The sequence below is a fragment of the Zeus faber genome (assembly GCF_960531495.2).
Source record: "Zeus faber genome assembly, chromosome: 16".
In the NCBI taxonomy this organism is placed as follows: Eukaryota; Metazoa; Chordata; class Actinopteri; order Zeiformes; family Zeidae; genus Zeus; species Zeus faber.
This window is the reverse complement of record NC_137202.1, coordinates 1,812,008-1,823,938: the sequence shown is the minus strand read 5'-3', so window position 1 is coordinate 1,823,938 and position 11,931 is coordinate 1,812,008. Positions and strand designations below refer to the sequence as shown.

Here is an 11,931-nt window from a genome sequence, read left to right as displayed (position 1 = left end):
GGGGAGGGTAAGGAGGGAGGTGCCGCTCATCAGTTATTCTTGCGCTGTGACCTAACTTACCAAGCAGCTCCGACGGAGAGACAAAGAGGGATGAGACGCAGAATGTTAAGCGTCCGAAATCTGCCGCAAAAGGGATCCATCGTGCCGGGTCTCTGCAGTCGTCCAGCCACCCTCCCTCCGTCTTCCAAATGGTTCTCTCACATCATCTTTCTGCTTTTTACGAGACAGTAAATATGAGCCTGTGAATACATTGTGGGCTTAATATCGGGCAGGGTGCAACTTTCCTGAACAGGAAGTTTAGAGGTATTTAACGTGAACCGGTGCGCCCACACTGTAAAAACCAACAAAAAAAAAATAAAAATAAAAAAACCCACTCCCCTTTAACAAACAAAACTCCTGCTCTGAGTACAGACATCAGGCTTAAACAAGAAAAATGTCTGACATTTTGTCTTCCACTCAGATGTTTAAATAACACTTCCAAATACAACAGTTGTAATATAATTATAGATTTGTTTATTATTTTTTTTTATATTTTCACCGTCCTTTTATTTTTTTTTGGTCTAGTTGTAATCTTGTACAAAAGGTCAAAAGTCCGAAGGTCAAAGAGAAAACCTGATGCGCATTTTGTGGTCCGATGTGTATTTTCTGTCGCATCACATGGACGTTTGGAGTGCCCCGAGAGCCTCCCTGCACGTGTTCAGCGACTAACAGGAATTCAAGGGCCAGAGACTTCCAAAAAGCACTGAGCCGACCAGTCTTCAGGCACTCAAGTCTCGCTCCCACGTGTGTTTGATTGAAAAAAAATAATAATAATTCCCCCTTTAAGATGTACCTGCTCAAATGTATTTAAGACTACATGTTCACTTTAAAACACTACCATTCAAATCAAATCAACAACAAAAACAACAGAAAAAAGAGGAAAATAGAAAAAGTCATGTTGGGATCACTCTTGTTATTGTCGTGGAGCTTCTGTCCCCGGGCCCCCTACATTATTTGCCTGACAAGTGTCCTGTTTCGTCAGACCACCATGAGAGCTCGGACCACCTAGTCCCTGAGAGCTCATAGGGGAACAATTATATCATCAGATTTATATTTAGGGCAGCCACACACAGCCGGACCCTTATTGTTAAAACATGGAAATAATGAGTGTAACCAAAGTAAATTCAGCGGTATTCCCCAAAAGTATAGCCTCGAGGAGAGTCCGACTTCATATGAGACAGCGCGTCTGATACAGCAAGCCAGGGTTTGGAACAAAGTGGACAAAGTCTCACCCTGTCAGCCAATAACAAAAAGGATCTAAATAAAAATCTAAACGACAGGAAGTTAAACGACTACCAGATCTCGTGACTCGTGATCTGTTAACTGGTGACATAGTGCTTTGCCGCCGTCTGCCCATAGAGACCGTAGAAGTCTGGATGTCTGGGGGTTTGGGACGCGTCCATCCAGTCCCTCATGGACAGACCCTGCAGCGGCTGGCCGGTGGACAGCGGGGCCGGGGAGGTGAACTCCTGAGAACTCATCCAGGGGAAGGAGTCCGAAGGCGGATAGGAGGGCCGGCCTCTGGTGGGGACCCTGGAGCAACAGCAGTTGTCCAGGGAGCACATGAGGATCTTCCTGCCTCCGTACTGCGGCAGTAGGGTCTGCTGTGACGGGCCCCCTGCTGCGTAGTGAGAGGCCGGAAACATGGTCCCTGTGTGGTGGGCCGGGTTGTCGAGGGCCCGGCTAGGACCCGGGCCTGGGTGAGGATGGGGGTGAGGGTGAGATGCCTGGGAGAGGACACCAGACGAGTACAAGGAGGAGCTGCGCTGGCCGTGGTTCCCCAGGTAGGACCTCTTGCTGCCAGAGGCCAGCGATGGAAGGTCCTGAGGCATGGAGGTGCCCGGGTTCCCCTCTGGGAAGGCCGTGGCGTGTTTACGTTTCTCTGGTGTTGAACCGGGGCCACCGCAGCCGCTCTGAGACGGCACACTCTGAAGGATGCACGAATCACTGAATGGCTCTGAGCAGAGGAAGGACAGAAGGCAGAAAGACGCAACAACTTTTAATTCTCCCAAAAAGAGTAGAGGTATTGGAGTTCACTCAAATAATCTCCACGTCTCTTTCCCCCGGACTCACCTGCGAGCATTTTGCGCAGGTTCTGTTCTCTCTTTGTGATCTCCGCCAGCAGGAGTTGGGAGTTGAGCTGGCCCACTCTGTGGTGAGGAAGCCCACTACCTAGGTACCATGTTGACCTGCCAGAAGTCCCCCCCGCCCCCCCCAAAAAAAAAACAGTCACATAAACAGGCGTTCTGTCATGTGCAGCAGAAGGGTCGCCATGAACTGAAATAGAAGTGCTTACCTGTCCATTAACAGCTGATAAGGCTTTGTGTTCTAAAAGGGCAAAGGGATTACAGGTAAGTCACTCAGATCGTCCATCTGCTATCAAACATAAACTTATACAAGAGGTGATGTACAGCTACAGCGATCACAGTTTGGCAGTTTACCAACACAACATAGTTGAAGGCCTCTCATCAGGCAACACCAACTGATGTTTGAAATCATTCATGCATTTGTTCTTTTGAGTGAATTACAATGTTCTTCACGTATAGATTCTTCAACATACACTTTAGCAAATAAAGAGCGTGAGATGCAGAGGTGGTAAACGTGGCGGGTCTCCACCTTCATAAAACTGATGTTCTCTGCTTTGTGGTAGAACATCTGCGCGGAGCTCTTGAGCTTGTCCGCTTCCTGCCGCCGCTCCTTGAGCTGCAAAGCCTGCAGGGAGTTCTTCTGCCGATACAGACTGTGAGCATTGTCCAGCAGCTGGATGGTCTCACTTAGGTCCTCATCTAACAGCGCCTGCATCCGGCGGTACTGGGCCCTCACACGCTCCTTGAGCTCGCACACCGCGTCCTGTGGAGAGGAGAGGATGGGGGACACATCACATGTCACAACACACCTGCAAAATTTAACACTGAATTTATTAAAATTGCTAAATTATTTAGATTTGTTTCCCAATGCAATTGTTGTTGTCATAGAATTAAACCTTCATTTTGACACATGATATCAACCAATAGCAACGCAGCTTTGGCTGTGTTGCCCTTTGAAGGGGCGATCCAAAAAAACCCAAAAAAAAACAGTGAAATATCCTATTTTATAAAAGTTCTGCTTCGCCAGAAAACTATAACTTGAAATAAACATGGTTTTAATCATTAGGTGGAACCAATGGTGAAAGTTTCCTTATAAACATAAGGAAACTTAATTTTTACTGTTTAGCCAACCAACATCAGAATCAGAACCAGTTTATGCCTACAGACACAGTTACATATATGAGGTTTTTGTTCTCGTGAGGTTTGGTGTTTCACTACATACGATTAGCATAAAAAAAACAACAAAAAAAAAAACCTAACAGTCCAAAACGAATGGAGAATAAATATATTAATAAAATTGTAAAAATATATATATGTATATGTTTTTTATTTAATTGTCTAATATATACAAATATCCAAGAAATAGAAAAAATACAAAACAGAAAGTCAGATATATAAATATACATCTAGCAGCCACACTGAAACCGTCCAATTTTCAAACAGTTTCTGGTGTGACCAAGGACCGAACACACACACACACACACACACACACACACACACACACACACACACACACACACACACACACACACACACACACACACACACACACACACACACACACACACACACACACACTAACTAAACTGAAATGATTGACAGATAGTTGCGTACCTTCACCAGTGTCTTGTCGGACTCCAGCTTACAGAGCTGCTCATTGATGTTCTGCACACGCCCGTCCAGTCTCTCCTGCTGCCTCATCAACGAGTTCTGTGGAAAGATGAACGAAGGAAAAGATCAACACACACACACACACACACACACACACACACACACACACACACACACACACACACACACACACACACACACACACACACACACACACACACACACACACACACACACACACACACACACACACACACACACACAGACACAGAGCTCGGCCTGCTCTGTGACCTCTGCCGATCTGACCAGTATTTGGGAAACTTCCTGCACAATCCTGAATGGGCTGAAGGAACAGCAGCTGCCAGCAAAAATACCAAAAAACACATGCAATCATGTTTTTGTCAGGGGAAACTAAGCAACAGCTAACGGAGCAACAGACTTGATAAATACAATTATATTGTCTCTAAATTCATCCGGCATCAGGGGATCTGATGTTGCCGAGCTCCTCTGTGTTCTGAGCCTCCCAATCTGAATCAGGGAGGAAATGCCAAAGGCGCAGGGAACATAATCCTTCTCTCCACCTGGTGTAGAAGGAAATCAATCTGCTGTCAGAAGTGGACAGCGAGCAGGGGACCAGGCGAGGGCAGGTATGGCTTCTAATGAACTGCTCGTGCATGGGAAAGGCACCATGCCCAAATGAGAAAAAAGCTGCCGCTGTCATGGCGACAAAGCGTCTCTCTCTCTCCCTCTCTCTGCCATTGTTTGCTTTGGCCTGTGTGTCAGTGACAGATTGTCATGTCTGTGTGCACAACACTGGGGTTGGCCAGATAGAAGCAGGAGCCGAATATGAGAGTATGAGAGAGAGGAGAATGACAGCGGCAGGGGAAAAGATAGTGATAAAAATTAGATAAATAGAAGTAGGGAGACAAATGGGACATTCCGCTGGTGAGCGGCCACATTGTGGTATCGCAGCAACAGGCCTCTTCAGCTGCCCCCAGCACTCACACAACAACTGGCTGCAGACCGGAGCTCTTCCATTTAACTCTGCAACACCACGCGTGTCGTCACTAAGGTCCATTATCGGATAATAGAAAAACAATATAACTATTACCACCATACAATAATATACACTACCAATATAACCACAATATACCATTGCACAGTATTGTGACACCGCTGCTTTATACTACCAGTACTGACTTATGCATTACTGCCATTTGGCTACATTGGGCTCCCATGATATGTTGATACTATTTTTACTTTCATCGCAATCGTACTTCTATGCCTTTCTTGACTGAGTTTTTTTTCTCTCTTGCTGCTGTAACACCTGGATTTCCCCACAGAGATTAATCTTGTAAAAAAACACATCATAATGGAATGTATTTTATGAAAATGCACATTGCGCCCTTGTTATTTGCTTGTGTATATTTCAATATGTGTTCACATGTTAAAGTATCCACAAAAATAAAGAAGTCTATGAATTGATTTTCAATTCATTGGCCGCATAATTAATTACCTAAATGTTTATATTTAAGATTTGTTTTTTTATTTGTCACTTGCAGTCATATAAGTGCAGTGAAACGATAAAAGGGCGAAACTCCAAAGGTTGTGTAAAAAAAAAAAAAAAAAAAAAAAAAAAAAAAAAATTCAGAAAAAAATTATTAAACGCATACATACATACATACATACATACATACATACATACATACATACATACATACATACATACATACATACATACATACATACATACATACATACATACAGTACAGTACATTCATACAGTACATTCATACATACATAAAAATAAAGAGAACTAGATGTAAGAAAAATATACATGTATGATTGTCGTTAGAAAATATACCAGTATTTCCAGATGGTGTTTGACCAACCCTTGTCAGATTTTGTTTTTGGGGGGGAACGCGGCCGCCCCTCGGCTGCGGAACCAGGGCCCACATCACAAAATCACATGTGCGATGGAGTCAAATCTTCTCCACGTCCATACGTCTCCCAGGTCTCTATACCTGTTGCTCCACACACTCTCACACAGTTTAATGAATCCAATACATTACACACCTGCATTTTCCTTTGTCTACCACAGAAAATAAAAACATTACTGAAACTGAGCACTTCATTACCGAGCCACACCCACCGCTGTGGGGTCAGTGATCTGGGCATTGATTCTCACACTCCGAAACCTCCAGGACCATCCCTGGTATTTATCTTCAGTGTTCAACTTCCTCCTTCCTTAGGTCACTTGATATGAATCAATATCTATTTCCCCAAGACCCCGACCTCCCCCGGTCCTGTTCGACCATCTCATAACAAAGTGAGTTCAATGACACACACACACACACACACACACACACACACACACACACACACACACACACACACACACACACACACACACACACACACACACACACACACACACACACACACACTTTATGAGTCAAGCAGTCCAGTCAAATATGCCTGAAAGCACCATTGACACTTCCCATAAAGCATTCTTTCTCCGTCTTATTGGCTGCCATGCCGACTGTGGGAGTAACCAGGAAACTATTTAGTGTGAGTGAGTGTTTTCGACGGTCTTGAACTTCTATGCTCCTGCTTTGATGTGAACTCTGCTGACGGCAAATGTGTCCCGCATGAAACCTGCACCTCCATTGACTCCTCTATGACTCTCACTCCTTGCTTCCGAAACTAAAAACCTCCAGGTTTTATGCTGTGGCCTGGTCTCCACTTCACTACATTAAGGTGTCTCTCTCTCTCGCTCTCTCTCTCCCCCTCTATTCTTGTCTTCCCTTCTATATTCCCATTGTCCCGTACACCTGGAGAACAGCCCATTCTCCTCAGTGTGTTTGTCGCTCTCTCTGGCGGCGTGAAAACCAACCCTTATCAAGATTAAACCCCGCTCAATGATCACTTTCCCTAATGTCCTGTTTCGGTTTCTAGACGTTGCAGCTCATGTTTAAATGAGGAGTCTCAGGCTCTGTGAACAGAGAGGCCTCTTTCACAATCAGCAGACGATTCTTCCCCACATCTGACGTCACTGGCCGTCCCTCCTTTCTGACTCACATCCCGAACCATGGACCAGGAGCAGCAGATCGCCCAGGCCTCCAGAGAAAATGGCTTCCTGCCTAAAGGTGAGGCGTGAGCGGGGAAGGCTCCACGCACTCTGCGCCGCCAATCCCCCACCGACTGAAACGACTGTGATATTACTCACACTGTAACTCCTCATTTGGAATTCATGGCCATGCCCACGGTGGAATGTTGTGAAACTGTCCCCCAGGAGCAAAAAGAGGCAGAGATAACCAGAGATATGAGCAATAGCCAAGATCATTTATCCCCTTTGCCTGTTTGTCAAATCAGCAGTTCCCGCAGCGCCAGGGGAATCCAAATTCTTTCACCCGAATAGACAAGTTTTCTCAAGAGAGAGAAACCCACAGTGGGAAGCAACGTGCGGAGGCCGTCCTATAAAACACTGTGAAAGGTCTGACATATTTCTACAGCTCATACTACGTTCTTGAATATTATCCTTCTGCCGGGAGGGAGAAACAGGACCGCGGCTCCCAGAAATACCCAAAACATCTCTGCTCGGCTTTAAATAAATTCCCTTTCAACAGAAAGAAAAGACTTGCTTGTATTACATCGGTACAAACCGTGAGCTTTAATTCTTTGCCTCAATGACGCTGAAGATATTAAGATTATCCAGCTTTGGCATTGAACGCCACAGAACGTTCCATTACTCGATAATGTTGATGCAATTTGGACCAAGCTGTTAAAGTATCATATTGTGAAATCCAGATACGAACCAGAACACACACCTTTTCAAAGCGAGGAGTGAGGAAGAGGAGGACGAAGAAGGAGAGGCTCCGCAGTCTGACTCCTAGATGACTCCAGTCACCCTGCTCAAGCAGGAAGTTGGGAAACAACACAGGAATGGGTGTGTGTGCGCGCGCTTGTGTGTGTGTGTTTGTGTGTAGAGCAGCTGTGGAAAGGGCTGAACAGACATCTTTTGTCCCAATAATAGCTCCAAACTGGGGCAAGGGTTGCAATAAAGGCTCCAGACGGACGGACAGACGTGTAGAATGTGGCGATCAACACGGTGCTTGGAAATGTTGCATGCGTCCATTATATGTCAAAGAGGGTCGTTACTATCAGCAAAATATCACCCTGAGAGAGAGAGAGAGGGACAGGGAGAGAGAGAGTGGCAGATGGAGGGGGAGGAGAGGAGAGGAAAATGGAAGGGGGGGAGAGAAGGGGGAGAGGAGAAGAGAGCGGAGAAGGGGGAAGGAGCGGGGAGGATAAGACAGGAGAGGCAAGGAGAGAACAGGAGAGGAGAGTTTATCAGGGAAGAGGAGAGGGGAGAGAAGAAAAGGGAAGGAGAAGGAGAGAAAAGAGGAGAGGGGGGGAAGGAGAAAAGAGGAGGAGGAGGGAGGAGAGGAGGGAAGCGAAGAGAGTGAGGAGAGGAAAGCAGGGGGAGGAGAGGAGAGTAGAGAGTGGAGAGGAGAGTGGTTGAGGCCAACCCTTCCCAAACCACATTTTTAAAAACAAGATTATTTGACCGAATTCTGTCCCCTCTGCTCAACATTATATTAGAGTGCTCTGGCCTTCGTTCGAGTTGCACTCCTTCTTCCTCTTCTTCTTCCTCCTCCTCCTCCTCCTCCTCCTCCTCCTCCTGAGACTTTAACAGCGTAGAGCGGCGTCTGAACACTGCTCTGGCGACGGTGTAATCACATGTCACCCACACGCAATCAGCATCTAATCACACTGCGGTGGATTCATCAAGGGTCTCAAACTGGGTCTCGCTTGCCTCCTATCGACGAATTGCAAAACCGTGTATTAGGAAGAGAGACACTCCAGGGTAAAGCCTCCTTTGAATATGGAATATGAGTTAAGATTAATAAAAAAAATGGGCGAGTGAGCTCTGACATGTGTCAGAGTTCACTCTCCCTTGACATAAAGCTGCGGTTTCTTCGAGGGAAGGCAAGGGGTTAACAGGAGAGTGGTTCAGTAGTCCTCGCCCAGGGGCCCCCGTTCCGAGCGGTTTTAAAAAGACGCCTCATATGTGACAAAAATCTACCAGATCTACTGACAGATACCTGGGAATCTCACACTCGCCCCAACTACTACTTTTAAATCCAGGCTCAAGATGTTTATATTTGACCAGTCAAGTGAGGGCCTCCTGCTTTAAGTTGTATATTGACCTTCAGGGTTTTTTTTTTTTTTTGTTTTTTTTTACTATGCCTACTATTTTGTGTCTTATGTAATGCACTTTGAATTACCCTTACTGCATGAATGAAATGTGCTGTACTTACAAACTTGCCTTGCGTTAAAGAAGTCAGTACAAAATCACTAAATAGTGAGTGAGTGAGTTTTAAGGGGGGTATTGGTACCAAGATGTGGTCGTGTGTCATGGGGTCGTTATCAGTGTGGGCGCATGTTTCCGTGTGTGTGTGTGTGTGTGTGTGTGTGTGTGTGTGTGTGTGTGTGTGTGTGTGCGTGTACTTTGTACCACCGCCGCTCTGCCCGTCGTCCTAACTTGGCCCCTCGGAGCCCTTTACCTGCATGTGTGCACGCTGAGCATCCACGTCCCGCACCGTGTGCCTGTGGCCGGCGCAGTGTGAGATGCAGCAGAACTGGCACACAGCGACCTGCTCGTCCTCGCAGTGGAACAGCCGGTACTCCTCGTGCCGGGGGCAGCTCCAGGCCCGCAGCTCCTCTGCCTCCACCAGCAGGTGCCCTGGCGCCGGGCAGGGCTGCTGCAGGTGTGTCTGGATGTGGGACTGGCAGCACGGCTCCTTGCAGCGCAGACAGACCTTCTGCACGGGCAGCGGCGGACCGCGCCGGCAGAGGATGCAGTGCAGGGCGACGGGGGGCTTCTCCGTGTTCAGGGCGTTGAACCTCTCCACGATGTTGGCCAGCTTGATGTTCTTCTCCAGGGCCGGTTTGTGTGCGTACTCGTGGTTGCACTCGGGGCAGCGCACGCCGGCTGCCTCCTTGGCCCAGGCCTCGGAGATGCAGCCATGGCAGAAGTTGTGTTTGCACGGCAACTGGATGGGTTCATCAAACACGTTCAGGCAGATAGGACACAGAAGTTCCTCTTCAAAGCAGTTTTTCCAATCCTCATCCATGGTACTTGGTTCAAATCCAATATGATGTCCAGTGTCTAAAAAACAATAACAAAAAAAATAGGCAATAGAAAGTAAATGATTATCTAAAAAAATCATTAAACTTATATCTGCAGTAATAATATAAAATAAAGAATGAATACTAAAAACAAACATTCTGCCTCACTTGTGTTGGCTCGGGATGCTTTGGGCCCTATAGATCACAGGTGATCAATACCCTGCTGAAAATGTAATTCCCATACAATCAAACAGAGGCAGGCAGTACTGCCATAAAGTCAGATCTATTTTAAGTGCATTTCGACCAACATGGGCCTCAACAACACACGTCACAAAATAGACTCAAATAAATACACAGAAAAACGTTCCTGTACATGGTTATACCAAATGTACGTACCCATACATGCTCAGTAGTACATGAATATGCACAAGAAGCAATTAACTAAACACACCACCATTTTAAACCAATGGCAACTTGCTCCGGGATCACAATGGATAATAATAATAATAATAATAATAATAATAATAATAATAATAATAATAATACTACAACGTAAAATATACGGAGATTACACGGTCGACCATCGGCGAAAATACATTCAAGTTTCTGAATGAACCACTTGAGCTTTGTTTTGATAAATAAAAGGCAACGTTACCAACTATTTATTCTCCATGTCGTCCGCTGGCTCCCACGCACCCGGATCGCACAGTCCACGGACGAAGAGATCTCCGCGTTCCGCTCCAGACTTCCGGAGCGATCGGTCCTTCCTGGTTATTCAGCGGACCGTCCGGCGCACTCACAGCCGGCTTATCGAACCCAGATGTCGGCGTGCCGTTGCCGGCTCAGTCGCCCTCGGATTCTCCGGACTATATCGAAAGGCTGGTCCCCGCGGAAGGCGACTCGGGAGCCCGCTGGCCGTGCTCACACTGGTCCCCTCCCGGATAACGTGACCCGTCATAAAGCTGATCGGTAAGGGGGAGGGGGCACCCCTATAAGGGGCGGGTCATTTGCAGTGGATGGGAGGGGTTTGTGGGGAGAGGGAGGGGTCTCTGCAGAGTGGGAGGAGTCTTGTTGAGAGCGGGAGGGTTTGTATGACAGCCCACCATTGGACCAACACCATATGCAGTAAATGCATCAGCAGTGCAGGAACAAAGTGCTGCTGTTGTTGCGAGTGGTGCCCAGAAGTGCTTATACTTAAAAAATACCATGACACAATTTATATTTTTTGTTTTTGTTGCTTAAAGCAACAAAATACCCTCTGGGGTATTAATAATACCCTCTGGGGATTAATAAAGTGTTATCTTAAAAGTGAAGGTACCACACTGACATTTCCACTTTAGTATCCAAGTACTTACTCTTAAATGTACTTCAGATATACAAGGTACTTGTACTTTGTATTAGTATAGTATTAAAATTAAAAGCACATATACTTATATCTTCTATTACATAGCCTATTTCCCTTTTTTCTGCAGATGAGTGCTTATGCATATCCTGACTAAAAAAGACAAAAGAATAGAACTAGTAAACAGAAAATATTTAAAATTATAGTTATTTCTTAAGTGACTGGTAGAAATGCAGTAGAGTAAAAAATATGAGATATTTTCTTACAAATGTATTGGAGTCAATATACTCAACATTGTGACCTCATTTTGGTGGAGGGACACATTCCATCCTGAATGCGTTAAACTCATTACAGTGTCTGTAAGCTCTAACTTAACATTTGAGCTTTTTTTTTTAAACTTGTTACAGAATGACTTGCATGGAAACCCCTTGAATTGAGCAATCCAGTACTTGCAATGGAATGTAGTATAGTAAAAGCAGAGTTCCCTAAAATGGAATTAAAGTAATTACTTAAAAACTGTACTTAAGTAAAAGCATTCAGTTACGTTCCACTCATATCCATAGCTGTGGAATACAAATAAAACCATTGGTCTTTAAATCTGAATCATCAAGTTGTCTGATAATACAAATTCCTCTTGTTTTACTGAATCATTGCGGTGACAGAGCTGGAGTGAAAATGTGCTTCACCAAAACAACTTTCTCCACCATTGTGTAAATA

General features: G+C 45.6%; 1 protein-coding gene across 1 annotated transcript; it reads right to left on the bottom strand.

Moving 5' to 3' along the window:
• Window positions 1-496: 496 nt before the first annotated feature.
• On the bottom strand, window positions 497-10,812 carry trim8a (tripartite motif containing 8a). Its single transcript, XM_080017091.1, has 7 exons — window positions 10,528-10,812; window positions 9,308-9,912; window positions 3,741-3,836; window positions 2,656-2,889; window positions 2,336-2,367; window positions 2,113-2,228; window positions 497-1,996 (listed from the first exon to the last, which is right to left on the bottom strand). Exons 2-7 carry the CDS (start codon window positions 9,875-9,877, stop codon window positions 1,359-1,361), a joined length of 1,686 nt encoding a protein of 561 aa, XP_079873217.1. The 5' UTR covers window positions 9,878-9,912; window positions 10,528-10,812; the 3' UTR covers window positions 497-1,358.
• Between the last annotated feature and the right edge of the window lie 1,119 nt (window positions 10,813-11,931).